This window comes from Dysidea avara, chromosome 6, assembly GCF_963678975.1.
Source record: "Dysidea avara chromosome 6, odDysAvar1.4, whole genome shotgun sequence".
Taxonomy (NCBI): Eukaryota; Metazoa; Porifera; class Demospongiae; order Dictyoceratida; family Dysideidae; genus Dysidea; species Dysidea avara.
The window spans coordinates 25,677,448-25,695,748 of record NC_089277.1 but is presented as its reverse complement, the minus strand read 5'-3'; the positions used below and the strand labels follow the sequence as shown (position 1 = coordinate 25,695,748).

At 38.1% G+C, this 18,301-nt stretch overlaps 1 protein-coding gene across 1 annotated transcript; it reads right to left on the bottom strand.

Moving 5' to 3' along the window:
• Positions 1-9,431: 9,431 nt before the first annotated feature.
• Positions 9,432-11,584, bottom strand: LOC136257342 (ubiquitin carboxyl-terminal hydrolase 16-like). Its single transcript, XM_066050506.1, has 6 exons — positions 11,305-11,584; positions 10,623-10,717; positions 10,507-10,563; positions 10,042-10,453; positions 9,830-9,993; positions 9,432-9,776 (listed from the first exon to the last, which is right to left on the bottom strand). Exons 1-6 carry the CDS (start codon positions 11,369-11,371, stop codon positions 9,480-9,482), a joined length of 1,092 nt encoding a protein of 363 aa, XP_065906578.1. The 5' UTR covers positions 11,372-11,584; the 3' UTR covers positions 9,432-9,479.
• Between the last annotated feature and the right edge of the window lie 6,717 nt (positions 11,585-18,301).

The following is an 18,301-nucleotide window of genomic DNA, read 5'->3' as shown; positions in this document are numbered from 1 at the left end:
TTACATTGCAAAGGGGAATTTATTTAGTCTTTATCATACGCGCTGCCGTTAAACTTTAGCGCAGTATCTTTGTTTTCTGGTGGCGACGTCAGCAGCTAGCTACTTGTGTTTTATTTATACTCGGGAAATCTTCACCATAGCACTTGCATTTAGGTGTATAGGTAGCTTCGCGTGCCAGACATTGAATAAAATAAATAAATAAAAACATTCGGCGCTTACAGTGATAAGTAGCTACCCCAATAGGCGTAACCAGTACGGTGTTTCTTACATGCCAACTGATTGCTCCGCTTGTTAGTTACTGACGTATTGACGCAAAGAAGAGGATTAGAGTAGGCGCTCAGGGGGTATTGTGGGTCACATAGCTTACAGGTTTCTGACTCCCTGTCGGGCTCCCTGCTTCACAAGTTTACTGTTAGCCTCCTTGCCAGGTCCCGAGAGGGATAGTTGTCTAATTAATCAATGAATAAAATAAATTTAATAGGTTGAATCAGAATGCTACAGCTTTAGATCAACATAAAAGGTGATCAAAAGCTAACCACAAATCCAATTAAGAGGTTACACAGAACTTTAAACTATGTCACTATAGAAATACCATTCCAGATTAGCTACCTGTACCCCTTAACATGTAGTAAGCAGGAGAAAGACATGAAGTGTACATACTAAATTAACTAAAGTGTTTTGACAATCTCTAGAGTTGCTGCAAATGTTTCATAATATTTACCATAATTCGACATGACATGATGACCTTATTTAAGAACATAGTGACTCATAATACCCTCATATGACTCATAATACCCTCATATGACTCATAATACCCTCATATGACTCATAATACCAACACTTACAAGGCTTCAGTGAAAAGATCTAACACCCAATACATGGCAAGTAAATGTTTTGAAATTTTAGGTATGGTTACACCTTTCCTTACAAGTAGTGTGAAATATTGGGGTCACTGTATTAGGTGATAGTGGTGCTTTTAACTTCAGTGACTCTTAGTTACCACAGCCACTCTACATGACATGGACAGCTATGACGATAGGAGGAAACCAAATTAAGTGAGTATTTATTTTATGTAATAGTTGTAACACTGTAAGGAGTGCATTGCCTGATATGTACGCACGATGCCCAAGGGCGAGTGCGTACATTTCATTATGTATGATACTGAGCAGTCAGCCCTGCTGGTATATAATGCCCAGAAAAAGAGTTACAATACACAAACCAATTATCTAATTACAAATGCAATAATGTGATTTTGTAAAGTGATGTAAATAAATCAGAGTCAGCAGTTTCATTGATGGTAAATAAATCTAATCCAAAACAGCTAAGCTGTAAAAAAAGTGTGCAGCCCTCAGAAAGGCTATGGTGAAAAAAGATGTGAAATCCAAGGTGGCGGCCAAGAAATGGCTGTGATGGTAGGTTAATGGTAAAAATTTTAATAATGACAATTCAGGTAAATTTTGTGAAGTGGCACAAAAATTCACCTGAATTGTCGTTATTAAAATTTTTACCATTAACCTACCATCACAGCCATTTCTTGGCCGCCACCTTGGATTTCACATCTTTTTTCACCATAGCCTTTCTGAGGGCCGCACACTTTTTTTACAGCTTAGCTGTTTTTCATTTCTTTTTGTATTTGTATACCCCAAAGCCGGCCTATGGCCAGCTTTGGGACTTTTTTAACCTATGTTTTTTTTCTTTACTACAGGAAGAAGAAAAGATGAAGTAGATGTACTTTAAATATTTTATCAGTAAATGTACAAATTATATATATAATACATATGTGACCAGTTTTGCAAAAAGGGGTATTCCACACACATCTATTTGCCAACTTTGACAATTGATAACTTCAGATTGGAAAGAGCTATTGCCTTGAAATGTGGAAAGTGGTGAGCACCACTATAGCTGAATATATGGTAAAATTTTCAGGTTAATATGTTATTTGAACACTGAGTTATGGTCTCCAACGTTTACAGAATTGGATGTGTGTGGAAGACCCCTTTTCGCAAATCCGGTCACATATATTGATTACAGAAATCTCCATGGTGGTTTCTTTGTAACTGAACACTCTACAAGGTGACTTCTTCTAATTTCTCTCTCTACAGGGTGAATTGTTTGTAGCTGAACGATCTACAAGGTAACTTCTTCTAGCTGATCTCTCTACAGGGTGATGTGTTTGTAGCTGAATTCTGTACAGGTGATTTGTTTGCAGCTGAGATCTTTACAGAATGGTTTCTTTGTAGCTGAACTCTCTAAAAGGTAACTTCTTCTAACTGATCTTTCTACAGAGCAATTTGTTTCTGGCAGAATTTTCTACAGGGTGATTTCTTTGCAGCTGAACTCTCTACATGGTGGTTTCTTTGTAGCTGAACTCTCTACAAGGTAATTTCTTCTAGCTGATCTCTCTACAGGGAGATTTGTTTGTAGCTGAACTATCTACAAGGTAACTTCTTATAGCTGATCTCTCTACAGGGTGATTTGTTCATAGCTGAATTCTGTACAGGTGATTTGTTTGCAGCTGAGCTCTTTACAAAATGGTTTCTTTGTAGCTGAACTCTCTAAAAGGTAACTTCTTCTAACTGATCTTTCTACAGGGTGATTTGTTTGTAGCTGAACTATCTACAAGGTAATTTCTTCTAGCTGATCTCTCTACAGGGTGATTTGTTTGTAGCTGAATTCTGTACAGGTGATTTATTTGCAGCTGAGCTCTTTACAGAATGGTTTCTTTGTAGCTGAACTCTCTCTAAGGTAACTTCTTCTAACTGATCTTTCTACAGGGTGATTTGTTTGTAGCTGAACTATCTACAAGGTAATTTCTTCTAGCTGATCTCTCTACAGGGTGATTTGTTTGTAGCTGAATTCTGTACAGGTGATTTATTTGCAGCTGAGCTCTTTACAGAATGGTTTCTTTGTAGCTGAACTCTCTACAGGGTGATTTGTTTGTAGCTGAAATCCCTACAAGGTAACTTCTTCTAGCTGATCTTTCTACAGGGCGATTTGTTTGTAGCTGAGTTCTCTACAGGGTGTTTGTTTGCAGCTGAATTCTCTACATGGTGGTTTCTTTATAGCTGAACTCTCTACAAGGTGACTTCTTCCAGCTGATCTCTGTACAGGGTGATTTGTTTGTAGCTGAACTCTCTACAGGTGATTTGTTTGTAGCTGAACTCTCTACAAAGTGATACTTCTAGGTGATCTCTCTACAGGATTCCTTGTTTCTAACTGAACTTTCAACAGGGTGATCTGTTCATAGCTGAACTTTCTACTGGGTGATTTGTTTGCAGCTGAACTCTCTAAATGGTGGTTTCTTTGTAGCTGAACTCTCTACAAGGTAATTTCTTCTAGCTGAACTCTACAGGGTGACTTGTTTCTAGCTGATCTCTCTACAGGGTGATCTGTTCATAGCTGAACTTTCTACAGGGTGATTTGTTTGCAGCTGAACTCTCTACATGATAGTTTCTTTGTAGCTGAACTCTCTACATGGTAGTTTCTTTGTAGCTGAACTCTCTACAATGTGACTTCTTCTAGCTGAACTCTCTACAAGGTGACTTGTTTCTAGCTGATCTCTCTACAGGGTGACTTGTTTCTGGCTGAACTCTCTACAGGTGATTTGTTTGTAGCTGAACTCTCTACATGGTGGTTTCGTTGTAGCTGAACTCTCTACAAGGTAACTTCTTCTAGCTGATCTTTTTACACTGCATATTTGTTTGTAGCTGAGTTCTCTACAGGGTGATTTGTTTGCAGCTGAACTCTCTACATGGGAGTTTCATTGTAGCTGAACTCTCTACAATGTGACTTCTTCTAGCTGAACTCTCTACAGGTGATTTGTTTGCAGCTGAACTCTCTACATGGTGGTTTCTTTGTAGCTGAACTCTCTACAAGGTAACTTCTTCTAGCTGATCTTTCTACAGGGTGATTGATTTTTTTTGCAGCTGAACTCTTTACATGGTGGTTGCTTTGTAGCTGAACTCTCTAAAATGTGACTTCTTCTAGCTGAACTCTCTACAGGGTGATCTTTTTGTAGCTGAACTCTCTAAAAGGTGACTTCTTCTAGCTGAATTCTCTACAGGATGATTTGTTTGCAGCTGAACTCTCTACATGATGATTTCTTTGTAGCTTAACTCTCTACAGGGTGATTTGTTTGTAGCTGAAATCCCTACAAGGTAACTTCTTCTAGCTGATCTTTCTACAGGGCGATTTGTTTGTAGCTGAGTTCTCTACAGGGTGATTTGTTTGCAGCTGAACTCTACATGGTAGTTTCTTTGTAGCTGAACTCCCTACAATGTGACATCTTCTAGCTGAGCTCTCTACAAGGTGACTTGTTTCTAGCTGATCTCTCTACAGGGTGACTTGTTTCTAGCTGAACTCTCTACAGGTGATTTGTTTGCGGCTGAACTCTCTACATGGTGGTTTCTTTGTAACTGAACTCCCTGCAAGGTGACTTCTTCTAGCTGATCTCTCTACAGGGAGATTTGTTTGTAGCTTAACTCTCTACAGGTGATTTGTTTGCAGCTGAACTCTCTATATGATGGTTTCTTTGTAGCTGAACTCTCTACAAGGTAATTTCTTCTAGCTGATCTCTCTACAGGATGATTTGTTTGCAGCTGAACTCTCTACATGATGGTTTCTTTGTAGCTGAACTCTCTACAAGGTAATTTCTTCTAGCTGATCTCTCTACAGGACGATTTGTTTGTAGCTGAACTCTCTACATGATGGTTTCTTTGTAGCTGAACTCTCTACAAGGTGATTTCTTCTATAGCTGATCTTTCTACAGGGTGATTTGTTTGTAGCTGAACTCTCTACATGATGGTTTCTTTGTAGCTGAACTCTCTACAAGGTAATTTCTTCTAGCTGATCTCTCTACAGGACGATTTGTTTGTAGCTGAACTCTCTACATGATGGTTTCTTTGTAGCTGAACTCTCTACAAGGTGATTTCTTCTATAGCTGATCTTTCTACAGGGTGATTTGTTTGTAGCTGAACTCTCTACATGATGGTTTCTTTGTAGCTGAACTCTCTACAAGGTGATTTCTTCTATAGCTGATCTTTTTACAGGGTGATTTGTTTGTAGCTGAACTCTCTACATGATGGTTTCTTTGTAGCTGAACTCTCTACAAGGTGATTTCTTCTATAGCTGATCTTTCTACAGGGTGATTTGTTTGTAGCTGAACTCTCTACATGATGGTTTCTTTGTAGCTGAACTCTCTACAAGGTAATTTCTTCTAGCTGATCTCTCTACAGGACGATTTGTTTGTAGCTGAACTCTCTACATGATGGTTTCTTTGTAGCTGAACTCTCTACAAGGTGATTTCTTCTATAGCTGATCTTTCTACAGGGTGATTTGTTTGTAGCTGAACTCTCTACATGATGGTTTCTTTGTAGCTGAACTCTCTACAAGGTGATTTCTTCTATAGCTGATCTTTTTACAGGGTGATTTGTTTGTAGCTGAACTCTCTACATGATGATTTCTTTGTAACTGAACTCTCTACAAGGTAACTTCTTCTAGCTGATCTCTCTACAGGACAGTTTGTTTGTAGCTGAACTCTCACATGATTTTTCTTTGAAGCTGAACTCTCTACAAGGTGATTTCTTCTAGCTGATCTTTCTACAGGGTGATTTGCTTGTAGCAGAACTCTCTACAAGGAAACTTCTTCTAGCTGATCTCTCTACAGGGAGATTTGTTTGTAGCTGAACTCTCTACACGTGATTTGTTTGTAGCTGATCTCTATACAGGTTACTTATTTCTAACTGATCTCTTGAATTCTGTTCAGGGTGACTGCTCTATTAGGATGACTGCTCTATTAGAGTATCTCGATCTCGCACTTGCTACACCGAGTTGGATTTCGTGTTATAACTCCGTGGCTTTAAGTCTGATTCTTCTACACCATTGAAGAGCCTTTCTAAGATGATTACTCCATCTGTACAGTGAATTTCAAAGCATTACCCCAAGCGGTTTATCTGGTAGGCGTGGCAAGTATTCGTTTTTTATTAGCTAATCTCGGTTGCGTAATTGTTACACACTGTTGGTTTTGTTGTTGTATCTTCCTGGTTTTTAGCTCGATTTCTTTCAAATCACAAAAGGTTTGAGGTTCAATAGTTAACCTATTCACCCACCGATGTTCAACTTCTTCCCATACGCGGTTTACCCTGTAGGCGTGACAACATATTGGTGTTATTTTTCGTGCATAATCGCTCATAACTCTTTGTCTGTTTATGGTATTCCAGCCAAAGTTGGTACCGAGATGCGCCTTTATACCCCCCTTCTGTGTGCCAAACGTCAAGGCAATCGGATAACGCGTTCGCGTTTTATAGCAGGTTTTGTAAGTGTGCGAAAAGAGGAAGAAAAATAAGAAGAAAATAAAAACGAAGAAACTAAGCCAATTGTTGAAGTCGCATATCTCAAGAATTCCTGAAGCGATTTCGCTCAAATTTGGAATGTGGAGTACTGAAGTTGGAGGGAATGTACACAACAAAATTCGTCTTGTTTCATCAAGGCAGCACAGAGCTACGGAGGTGCGAAAATTGTGTTTTCTTTCTTCCTGTCAATATACTCACGGGGTTGCGCGCCGGCTTTTTGGGCAGCACGACACACTACCGTGTGTCTTGATAACATGATGGAATGGAGATAGCAAGCTGGTAATACAGTGCCTTGTGTAGAACTTGTAATCTAGATATCTTACGACTGGTCTCAAGAGAGATGGCCAGAATAATTCGCTTAACATTGCCGAGAATGAGCTAAATCTACTATAGTTGTTATAAATCCATTGGGCTGCACAACGTTGCACCTTTTCTCTTTAATTGTTGGATATGTGAATTATAGTATGGATCCCACACACCTAACACGTATTCCATCTGTGGTCTAACCATTTTGAGGTATGCTGATTGCAATCCCTTAACTTTTCTTGAGCACTTAGCTACTGAGATTGCATTTCAAAAAATATACTCAGCTCTCTTCTCTAACCATTTACCTCTCCAGTGATTGTAAAGAACTCATTATCTCCCAAAGATCAAAAGATTTTATGCATACTTGAAAAGCTGGCTATCTCATAATGATGGACTGCCCATCCACATGCAAATATGCCTGAGATAGGGTTGGGACACAGATAATTTATTTGGAGTGGTCTTAAATCATTACTGAATATTGATCTATGCATGTACTTAGTTTGCTAAATGCCTTAATATGAGGCATTCTATTACTGTACATAAATAACATTAATTTTTGACTGCACCGGAAATGGATAGTTGTTATTAGTACTAATAAAAATCCCTAGATTTCTAGCCCGAACAAGAAAACAAACAACCAGCAGTAATAATTAATGCTGTGCAATTACTTACCTTACACTTAGGCCTGAGTAGGGACCCGCCGGTTATGCTCATAATTTCACCTATTATGCTATGCTGCACTGCTCAAAAATTTACCTATTATGCTTAAAGTTATGCTCAATACTTTCCTATTATGCTCAAATTATGCCCAATTAATTATACCTCAGTTCTCATGCTCTGCTAATAATTTCCATTTTACGGATAAATCAATAAGTGGCTGAAGCACAAACGTACTTGTCAAAATGTATATCACAGAAAAGATCGAATAGAACAGTCAGCTATGTGATTGTTCTATTAGAGTTACTGACTGTTCTATTAGAATATATCGATCTTTCTGTGATAGCTATTTTGATAAGCAAGAATTCATACTATTACACAAATATTCTTCCTATTATGCTCACTGCTTGAAGTTTCTTAGTTTACTAGAGTGGTATATCCCCAGTATATGGAACAGTTAATTGTTTGGAATTTTAGTAGCTTTTCTGCATTCACTGATGTTTACTGAGAGTTTAAAACTTAGTAAAACAATTATGTTCCATATACTTAAAGTTACTGACATTTTACTATCAGTATAACTGGGCACAACTACAGTAAAGCAGCTTAACAAATTAGTAAACTAAGAACCTTCAAGCAGTGGCTAGCATTATGCTCAATGCTTTCAGGCACCTATTATGCTCATAATTATGCCAGCATAATCGGCGGGTCCCTAGGCCTGAGTCAAATATGCTCAAACTTTTTTCCTGCAATTATCTTGAAATATTTTAGTCAGTGAATGCTCTATTAGAGTATTTCACCACAAAGTGATTAGAGGGTATCGATCTAAGGAACTATATGCAATGCATAGTGTTCTACTGCAGCTTGCAGTTTCCACTGACTACTCTATTTGGGCGTATCAATCTATTTTCATGGAATTAAGCTCCATAGTTTGAAATATCCAATGGATATGCTAGCATCAAAACCTGGTATGCTTTCATTATGCTGGTATATTTGATGCAGGCCTATACTTACACTGTTCAGGTATCACACCCAGGTGTGTTGTAATGTGGATGTGGACATGAGTCACTTCATCAATTTGCGAACACTGGACAAGCAGCTAAAGAGCAAATAACAACTTATGTTTTGTGTTCAGGTATTATACCCAAGTAGTCATTTGATGCCATCTAGACAGGAAATTTTGATGGGGCCATTATACTAGTGCTTATGAAAGTAGTTTAATAGCTGGTAAAGTGCCATCTGGAGTGATTGACTCGTTGTTTAGGTCTAGGCTAGCTTGTGTCTGAGCATGATGTGTGGCAGGTCGTGTTACAACACATGCTTGAAAGGTCTGTGCTAGCCCCTCATTAGTGGAAGTCAAATGTAGTACACTGCTAGGGTTACTGATTTTACCACCTGCTAAGTCGTTTTCAAGTATCAAAGAGATACTTTCTACAGAAAGTAGGCGTTAATGCTGCCTTATACCTACTATAACAGGTCCTATCACTAATTCTGATTTGAGGAATATCTGGTGAAGTGGAGCATTGATCACATCCAGCCCTATACACCTTGTATCAGTACACTATCTCCAAAAGTTTTGGTCAGAGTGGCACTGTGTTATCAACTAACAGGGACTGGGTAAAATCTTCACTGCAACAGTTTCTCCATCCTAGACACATACCCTTCTGAAACAAACGGATGATAATTAGTTGACGAATCATTACTATTCTTGACTGGAGGGACAGTACGAGTGGCAGGAGAGTTTAGTGTACTGACCAAAAGATCACTAGAAGGATTATTCCTTTTCCGCTCTAGAGTCCAACGTAAAGTATGATCATTACTGTGATTTAGATATTTGTGGATAAACTTTCTTCCCTGAAACATGTAAAACACCTAAGCTTATAGCTTCTGGGGTGCTGCGCCCACAGACCCCCTGCACATATGTGGTGTATATAGCTACCTATACTACCCTGGTCATGGTGCACCCTTCCTTGTCAAACTCTGGATCCATGCGCCCATGGGTGATCATGAGTGCTACAAATCGACTGTTCTTTGAGTAAAATATACTATGAACTCTTGCAATAACCTATTCTACCAACCCTATCAATGAAAATTGCATACAAATTTTCATCAATTCTTGGATTTCTTGCAAATTAAATACAAGTATAGATGTAGCGCTATATTTATCATTTACATCTTTGGTAACAATTCATAAAACAATAAGTAAGCCTCATTCCTTCTAACTTCGGCAAAACCAGTACAACACCTGGTGACAGTCTCATCACTGGTGTAATACCAATCACCTTTATAAACAGCATTCTGATCATACTCCCAGTTTTGTGAAGGTGGTAAATTTGCTGATGTGCTTTGCTGACCTCTAAATCTTCTTACATATGCAACATAGTGACCACTGCTAAGTATCCTCCCTCTGTGCACTACCACTGCTTTTAGGCCATACAAGATTCTGCCATGTTTATCTTGGAGTTCCTTTATGTGGGGAAGGTAAGTACATACTAATAGTGTACAAAAAGCCTGCAAACCTGTAGACATCCATTTGTACAGTAGGGTGCCATGTCCAGCAATAGTGCAAATGAGAGAAATGCATTATTTTTAGTCACTGCTACATTGCCAATTTCAAATCTTTTAATATGCAAAATCAGCACTTTTTGTAATTGCATAATCAATGCCTGCTTGCTCACCAAACCTACAAGTACATGTATCACTACTAAGGCTCCTTTCTCCTGTAACTTACTGTGATCATTATTGCAGTGGTTACATATGAATTGTTGATCATCTCCTAAGACATCTACATTTGTGTAATCAAGTAGTGACTGCTCTAAACCATTTGTACTGAGTGGTCTTTCTAAAGATGGTGGATGGTAGTAAAACCCTTCCTTACGCAAATACTCTTGCAATGCAGAGAATTCAGTTGCCACATTAGGATTTACAGTGGAATTATCAGAGTAATTACTAACATTTCCTGGATTTGGAGATAGATTTAATACTGGTGAAGCCACAATTTCCTGTCTATTTGAAGCTGTGAGGTTTGTATTCTCTTCATTGATAGCACCTGGTAAACAATAGGAAATGGTACTACTTTCATGTCTTTCTACTAAATCAGGTGTTTCTCTTCTTGGGTCACTCCTTTGAACTGTGACCTGCACCTTGTAGTAAGTAATGTAACATACAGCAGGGTGAACTGGCTAATACCCCTTACCTGCTGATCTGGGATAGATAGTGATAAATCAAAAAATGGTTCTTTTAATTGTGAAGGCTGAAAGATCATCAAAAACAGTAAAATAGAGCATCCTGTAACACAATGAATATCTCTACCTTTAAGCATTGTCGACATATAATGGTACTAGTGTTTGCTCCACCAATCTCTCTTTCTAGCACAGTGACACCTCTGTCAGCTGCTCGACGGTATTCTAACCAGTAAATAAACAACCTATTCACTGAACTCTATGGACATGCATTCATATAATATGGATATATTCACTGCAAAAACCATTGAGTAAATGCATCTATTGTTATAGTGATATTATTGACAAAAAGTGATTTTCACTAACAATTTCAGTAATGATTATCTCTACGAGGGCACTTTCTCCTGGGATTATGTAAAATAAGAGACATTCAATTATGGTTTATTATAACTGTTTTGCAGTATGGAGTATGCATTGATCAAAAGCACCCATTTGCAACATGGAAGAAGCAGGTATATATACATGTATATGACCAGATCTGTGAAAAGGGATCTTAATTACAGCCTTGCAAAATTTCCACGTTTGACGAATCATATTTCCTCATGTGTTTTATCTATCACCATAAAATTACACCTGGTGATAGTGCTATATTAGGGGTGTACAGTGACCAAATTTCAAGCTGGTACTTTATTCACTGGTGAAGTTATGAGGTGCCAAGTACATGCAATTGGAAAGGCTATAAACCCCTTCCACAGATCCATTCATGCATTGGCTAGCACTGAACACTGAGACCAAGGAATGATTTTACTCACTATACTTGCTGCCTTGATGGTTAGTAAATTTATTGGTAGCTAGGACAGTTCTCACATACAAGCACATGGTGTATCAATGTCAATCAGTCCAGCCATTGTACTGCTTCACATTCAGACATGTAGCTGAGTGAAATTCATTGCTGAGTAGTGTAATTTCAATTCATTCAGACAAGTAAGTGCAAACTGAATTTGTGAATATTCATCTCAGTGTGATTCATCAACTTGCATATTAGCCAAATTTATTTTTGACATCCTATGACAGTGCGTTGTATGGCTGGGTAAGTGTAATTTTAGGAAAGTGGAAATGAAATGGGAATTAACAGAAAGAGGGATGGAAAGAACCAGCAGAAGCAACTGATAAACTCATCATCTCAATGTGGGTTGAATTAGACCTATATGCGTCTTCATAGTATTGTTGTATCTTTTCACTAAAACAATTGTGGTGCTCTCTAAAGAGCAGTCACAGGTACTGAATTACTCTAATAGAACAATCAAGAGAATTTTTTGTGAGAGACGGTTTAACTACTGTAAGTTATAAGACTGAAAACGTTTGTTGATAAGATTATATTGTTATACTGTTGAAGATGCCAGATCACTTCTTGCTGTTAATTTTAGTGTTAATTACTTTTACATTTGTGAATCAGTTATAGGTACACTTTAGCCTGTCATCCATTCTGCTTTCACGTGCAGTTTTTACTGTATACACTTTTGTATTTAAATTAAGTGATGATCTTTTGTAAGCTATAATTATGTTCCTGTATAAACAAGTGCTGTTTGTCCAACTAGATGATTTTTATTTATGTTTGCAGACCTATTTTATGTACTTACATCAGTTATCAGCAATGTTTCAAGCTCCCTGGCATGATGCCACTATGTCACACGAGTGTCCCCACCAATCACATGGACATGCATGACTTGCAAGTCCCTTATACATAGTTTGTTGAGCAGGACCTAACTCTCCCACTGTTCTCATACATAAACATCCTTTAAAATCTCTACCTCTTCCTTGCTCTCTACAGCAAGGGGTAGCCAGGGTGGTTCGGATGGTTCAAACGAACCCCACTTTCAGAGGCTTTTTTTTTTAATTTAAAAATCACATCAAAACTTACAGCCCTGGAGTTCTCTGGTAGCTACTTTGCACACTGGCACTCCTCTGTAATACTCTTGAAGGTCACATTGCATTAGTGTAATGCTGAACTATTGCAAATCATCAAGATCTAATGCATCACGTGATCAGTAGCACACGTGATGCATGGAAGGACTGTTGGTTGGCTGAGACATATTACAAGGCAGCAGCTACGATAAACTTGAGTAGTCGTGTTATACATGTGTCAGGTGAGCACAAACTGTAAATAGTTGATGTATATTTACTTGATGAATGGTTTGTTTATTTGTCACATGTTGTGGGCACGTGATGTGTTGAATACATTGGAGCACAAGCCAAATCTGAAGTAACTGACCATCAACAGGAGGGCTGGCCAGTGGCGTAGCCAAACCCGGGCAAGCCAGGGCATTGCCCGGGCATCAGACTTCTTTGCCCAACCATCAGCTCCTAGGGTAATTATAAAGACGTGGGCTGGATAGCTCGAGATTTTGCTAAAGTTACTTAACTAGCCACTGTACAAGAATAAGTATAGCACAACTTAAATATACAACACTCACTGTGCCATTTTCGCCGATGGTTTCCTTCTTTTTGGCTAAACAGAGATGGGGTTATCCAAGGGATTTTCCCTACGAGTAACTTGATTGTGCACAAATAGAGGAGGCAATAAATAGAAGCAAGATCATGTGATTACAAAAAACCACGCAGCATTGTGGCAAGGAGTGAAGGACAAAGAATTGGTTTCACTATAGTGGGCTGGACGGTTTACATTTGGATGAAGTGATCACGGTAGCTATTGGTGTGGTCAAAACTCGGGAGGCAAAGCAGTCTAGAGGTATTTGTGAAATTAGCACCCATCTATCCGTGTGTACACTGCTCAGTTCAAACGGTATGGAGTACTTGTTCAGTCAGTAATTCCTTTCTTTTTGTTTCCACTTTTCTAGGCTATACACTGTAGTGGCAGAGCATAGTCATCACGTGATAGAGCGCCTTGTGCTTTAATTCAAGAATCTTTGTAGTCTGGTATTAAGACACATGTAGCTAGATGTATGTAATATGTTAGAAGGCCAATAGCTAGCTAGGCGTTCGCTTCTATTAGGTTGATATTAGTCATCTTGCATACAGTAGTGTAGGATGATACATAATGCATTTTTAAAATGTTATATTGATGTCCATATGAAGATGGACATGTGTACGTGTGTTGCATGGGAAATGGCTTGCCCACCCATTGCCCAGGCATGGCGAAAAGTCTGGCTACGCCACTGGGGCTGGCTGAGAATAATGTCTACCTGGAAGAAAGTGTTGCCAATTAAGGGACTCAAGTGTATAGGGCTCCCATACATGTGATAAAGAAATTGAAGTTGGCTGTCGGCAGTATATTGTCTGGAAGTGAAGATTAAGTTATTGTTAGCTACAAAAAGGTTTATAGTTTCTATAAGCTGCATGAACAGCAGTGTGTAGGTTTTAGCTAGTTAGATGTGCAAACAACACCTGTTAATGTAAGGAAACATTTTGTGTATGCATCATTTTTGTTCAAATGTGGTCTAGGGGGAAGCACTCAGGCCTTCCCCTAAAGACATTCCATTTAAAATTCAAACCCCCTTCAAGAAAATCCTTTCAAGAAAACCCCCTTTAAGAAAACAGCCTTATCGTGAGTGAACTTTGCAACAGATTTAGGGACATGCCATGCCTTTTACAGCAAAACTGCAACTGATTGCAACTAGATCGTTAAGGAGCATCATCATCTTGCTCTGATTGTTAAGGGAATGGTGGCAAGGTATGATTACCATGCAATTATTTTATAAGTGCAGTGCAGTATTTACTACCTCTTACAGTACTAGTAGCGTAAGCACTTCACTTACAGTAGCATAAACACTTCAAGTAGTTTTGTAGTGTTGTCTAAACTCTCCAAGGAAAGTGTTGATATGAAAAATTAACACTTAAGTATGGTTTCCTTGCATGAAGAAGGTCAGGGGCGGATCCAGGAGCTGGCAAGGGGAGGGGCACAAACAGGCGAAGTTTTAGGTGGTTGGGGAAAGTCAGATTCTCTTATTAGTTGCTGCATTTTTGAAGCAGCAAATAATCACCACTCAGTAGTGTCTCACTGTTGATTTTTGACATTCTGGCTTTTGCAGATGGTTGTGGAGTCTTAAATGCTGTGTAAAAGGCTATAAACAACAGCAATACGATAATTATTTTAGAGGCGCTTAGTACGCACGAAGGCAATTTTACAGCTAGTTTGCTTTGATTTCAGGTGAATTTGTAATAAATGTTACTAAAATGTGCATGTCATTTTCAGAGTTAATGGATCTAACCCTGACATAAAATTTAGTATTTTAAATCAGAAGTATGGTTCCTTCAAAAGGCAAGGGGGGGCATTTGCCCCACTAATGCCCCATCCTGGATCAGCCATTGGAAGGTGACCATGTAATTGAAGGCAAAGCACAGAAGGTAGACACTTGTTGGAGCTAGAGAAGGCACATGTCCACACATGAGTTAATTATTGTGGTGTAAAATGGTGGTCATGCACTGGCCTCTAGCCTTGCAACTGTAGGGTGGGTGGGTGGGCAGACAATCTGTACTTGGGCAGACTAAAGATGCATCAATCTGTTACCTTTCAGACCACTTCCAGCACTTGTAGCTGCTTGTAGAGTTTCCTGCCAAATAAGGGGCGGCGGGGTGGGCAGGGGCGGGGGGGTGGGCAAGGGTTAGATCTCAAAATGGAGGCAGACCACCATTGGAGTCCAGAGATGAGAATACAGGGCCGTGCTGGCACCTTAGTGGTTAATATGTAGCAAAATCCACAGAAAAAAACGTCTGGCCTACATCATAAGGCTGTCCGCCTGTAAACCACTGATTCTTACCAATCCAGGTCCTTCACAAGGCCTAAAACCGCCATTCGAGCTCTACACACCCCCAGAAAAGACGTGCAGTGAAACCAGCCTTGAGTAGTTTGAGTGGTACTGAGTGTCAAAACTACTAGTACGATAGTGTAGCTATCCACTGGTGGTGTTAGTTTGATTTTGCCTGATGTGCGATTTGGATTGGTTTTGTAAAATCTGGTCACATATGTTATTCAAGTTTGTCAAATAATTCAGTGATATAATTACAGCAAAACAAATTCATCAGAAAAACTATTTACCAGGAATTTCATATGCTTGGGAAAGAATCCCTTGTAATGCCAGTAAGCCATATACAATCTGATGACATACATTGAAAGTTTAGGTGTCCCAGTAAAATTCATTTATACGAGGTTGGTCAAGTAAGGATTCTTTTAGGCATAAAAATTCTTCCAGGAATTCACAAGGGGATTATATATTTTTCTATAGCTAACATATCTATTGTACCTACTGTATGATGCTGACCAACAACAGTGAGATTTCTTAGTTGTCTGTTTGACATAATATGCATCCTTATAAGGCTTTGTATTTCTGTCTCTGTGTTGCATTTTTGTGTAGCTATGTTTCACTACACTAAGCTGGAAACTACAAAGCATTAATCATGTAAATCAAAACAACCTTTGAAGATACTGTATAGTCATATGTGACCAGATTTGCGAAAAGGTACCTTTTCCACACATTTGACATACCAGCAAACAAAATGATGTAACGCTTGACTCCTTATACTGATTAACTTGCTCTTAGTATCAAACTGTAGCCAGATACTGTAGCTACATGTATTGAAAAGTTCAAGCAATTATATGCCATGATCAAAAAGTTATGAAGCTTTAAAGTTCAAAGAATGGGTCAAATTTTGTGTGTGAAAAAGGTACCTTTTCGCAAATCCAGTCACATATGCTGATATATGGACATTCGATCAATACCAAATAAAATACTTGCAACAAATTAAACTAGGATCAAAGTGTATTATTTTAAGCATTTGCATGCATGGTATAATAATAATGTTACTTTTTTGTAACACATATGATATTATCATAATTATGATGTTACCATGTTTATCAAACTGACTATTAATGCAGAATTCATCACAGACTAAAACAATTAAATCGCATTTAAAAATACTAAGATCTGAAAATGGCAATGCTGCTTCAATATTACATGTATTTGAACCACTCACCATGGTGTTTAGATCAGCCACTATAAACCACACTAGTATTTCAATATGGAAAGGCTGAAGCAATGTACAGTAAATCTGTTTATTAGTAGCCATCTGTAGCACAAAAGCCAACTATAAATTACACCCCAAAGGTAAATGACTAGGCTGTACATTAAGAATGAACACAACATCAGTTGTAACTTATAATAAATATATCACAGCTTAGTATACTGTAGATGATGCATGTATAATACGAAAGAGATGTACTGTATGTACCTGTGTACGGCACACTTTGAAATGACATTGGTAGTGATAATTCCAAACACAATTCTTCAATTTGCACACAATGGCTGAAACAATATTAATGGCAAAAGTGTTATTCAAGGTATTAACAAGGACACATACTTTCAGTCAGACTATATGGATAGTTCTTCATGTAATAATAAATACAGTGCATCTTTTAACTCCATTGTGCTGTAGAGTTACCACACCATAGCCATCATTGATCATTCTTTTGTGATTTAATAACCATGTCATATCTTATTTGAAACTAATCTTCCATGGGCAAAGTTACTGATATTAATTTATTGTATAAGTATGCTCTTCGACACTGCTGTTAAGACCCTTATATACAGTGACTATAGTCTGATGATAAACCAGATTGCTTATCATGAGTGCTTGTTTATGCATACAAGATAAAATTTAATGCTATGATTAATGCATGGTTTTATGAGCACCAAATGTTAGTTGGAATCCTTGTAATATCCTTAAGATTTGAGTAGAAAAATGTGTTACATACATGTCTGCCATCTGAATCATGATGGAGCTGTCACATGTCCACTTTAGACCACTATTATGCTGGAGGGTCTGTTTGAGCAGGGCTCTCAAGGTTGCAGGGTTAATTAAGAATTGTTTCGTAGTTACCAATTCCAGGAATAGGATAGCATCCACTAAGAGAACTTGTGCAAAAAATTAAAATTGCCTCTTAGTTGCAAAATTTGCAATCTGTGTGAAGTACACTAGTACTGTGAAAACATTATAAGCTCTAAAATGTGGGAAATGGGTATGAACCATGCACACTTTCCTAGTCAATATTAGGTACTGTAAATTCATATCACCCCCCATCTGAGATTTATTTGTTTAGTAGTATTTTTTAAAGGACAGTGAGTCTATTAATATGGAAACACAAAATTAACTACAACTACAATGCAAACTACTCTACAACTAAACTACAAGCACAATTACAAAAGGGGTTTGGGGAAAGGAAAATTAGAGTTATATATTCTTATTGCTATAATTCAGGTGGTAGTTCACCTTGGCAATAAACTTCCTCAACTGATATATGTCTCAAGCTAGGTAGTAAGGTGAGTGAAGAAGATCTTATAGTAATCTACAGCAGAGTTCAATACCGCAGTTTAATGCTTGCAATGTTTAAGAGGTACTGTGATTGACTGCGTAATAATTATACAATCCATTCAAAATAATGAAATTTTTGAAAGTTTTTAAAGAAATTAGCAGTGGTTCAGTGAAAGAGTAAGATGTTAGTTTTTAAGAACTCTTAAAACTTAATACAGTAAATCTCATTAAACTAACCTCAGTGATACCATTTTTCTAAAATTATAAATGACTGACTGTTCCCGTTGAATAAACAACTGTTCTATTAGAGTATTTCAACTGAGCTCTGTAAGGGCTTCAGTTATCCGAACAGTTCACTTATTCAAAATAGTCCAAGACCATTGACATTTGGATAACCAAGGATTCACTGTATGTAGAATATCATGTTACACTGAATTCTCTTTGAACATCACTGTGTGAACTTCACATAAAGCCCCTCCCCTC

Coding starts and splice junctions, on each gene's coding strand:
- LOC136257342 (XM_066050506.1), bottom strand. CDS start 11,371: ATGTGCTTGTATGTGAGAACTGTCCTAGCTACCAATAAATTTACTAAC. Junction 9,994..10,041: donor CCACTGCAATAATGATCACA/GTAAGTTACAGG, acceptor ATGTACTTGTAG/GTTTGGTGAGCAAGCAGGCA. Junction 9,777..9,829: donor GTACAAATGGATGTCTACAG/GTTTGCAGGCTT, acceptor CCCCACATAAAG/GAACTCCAAGATAAACATGG.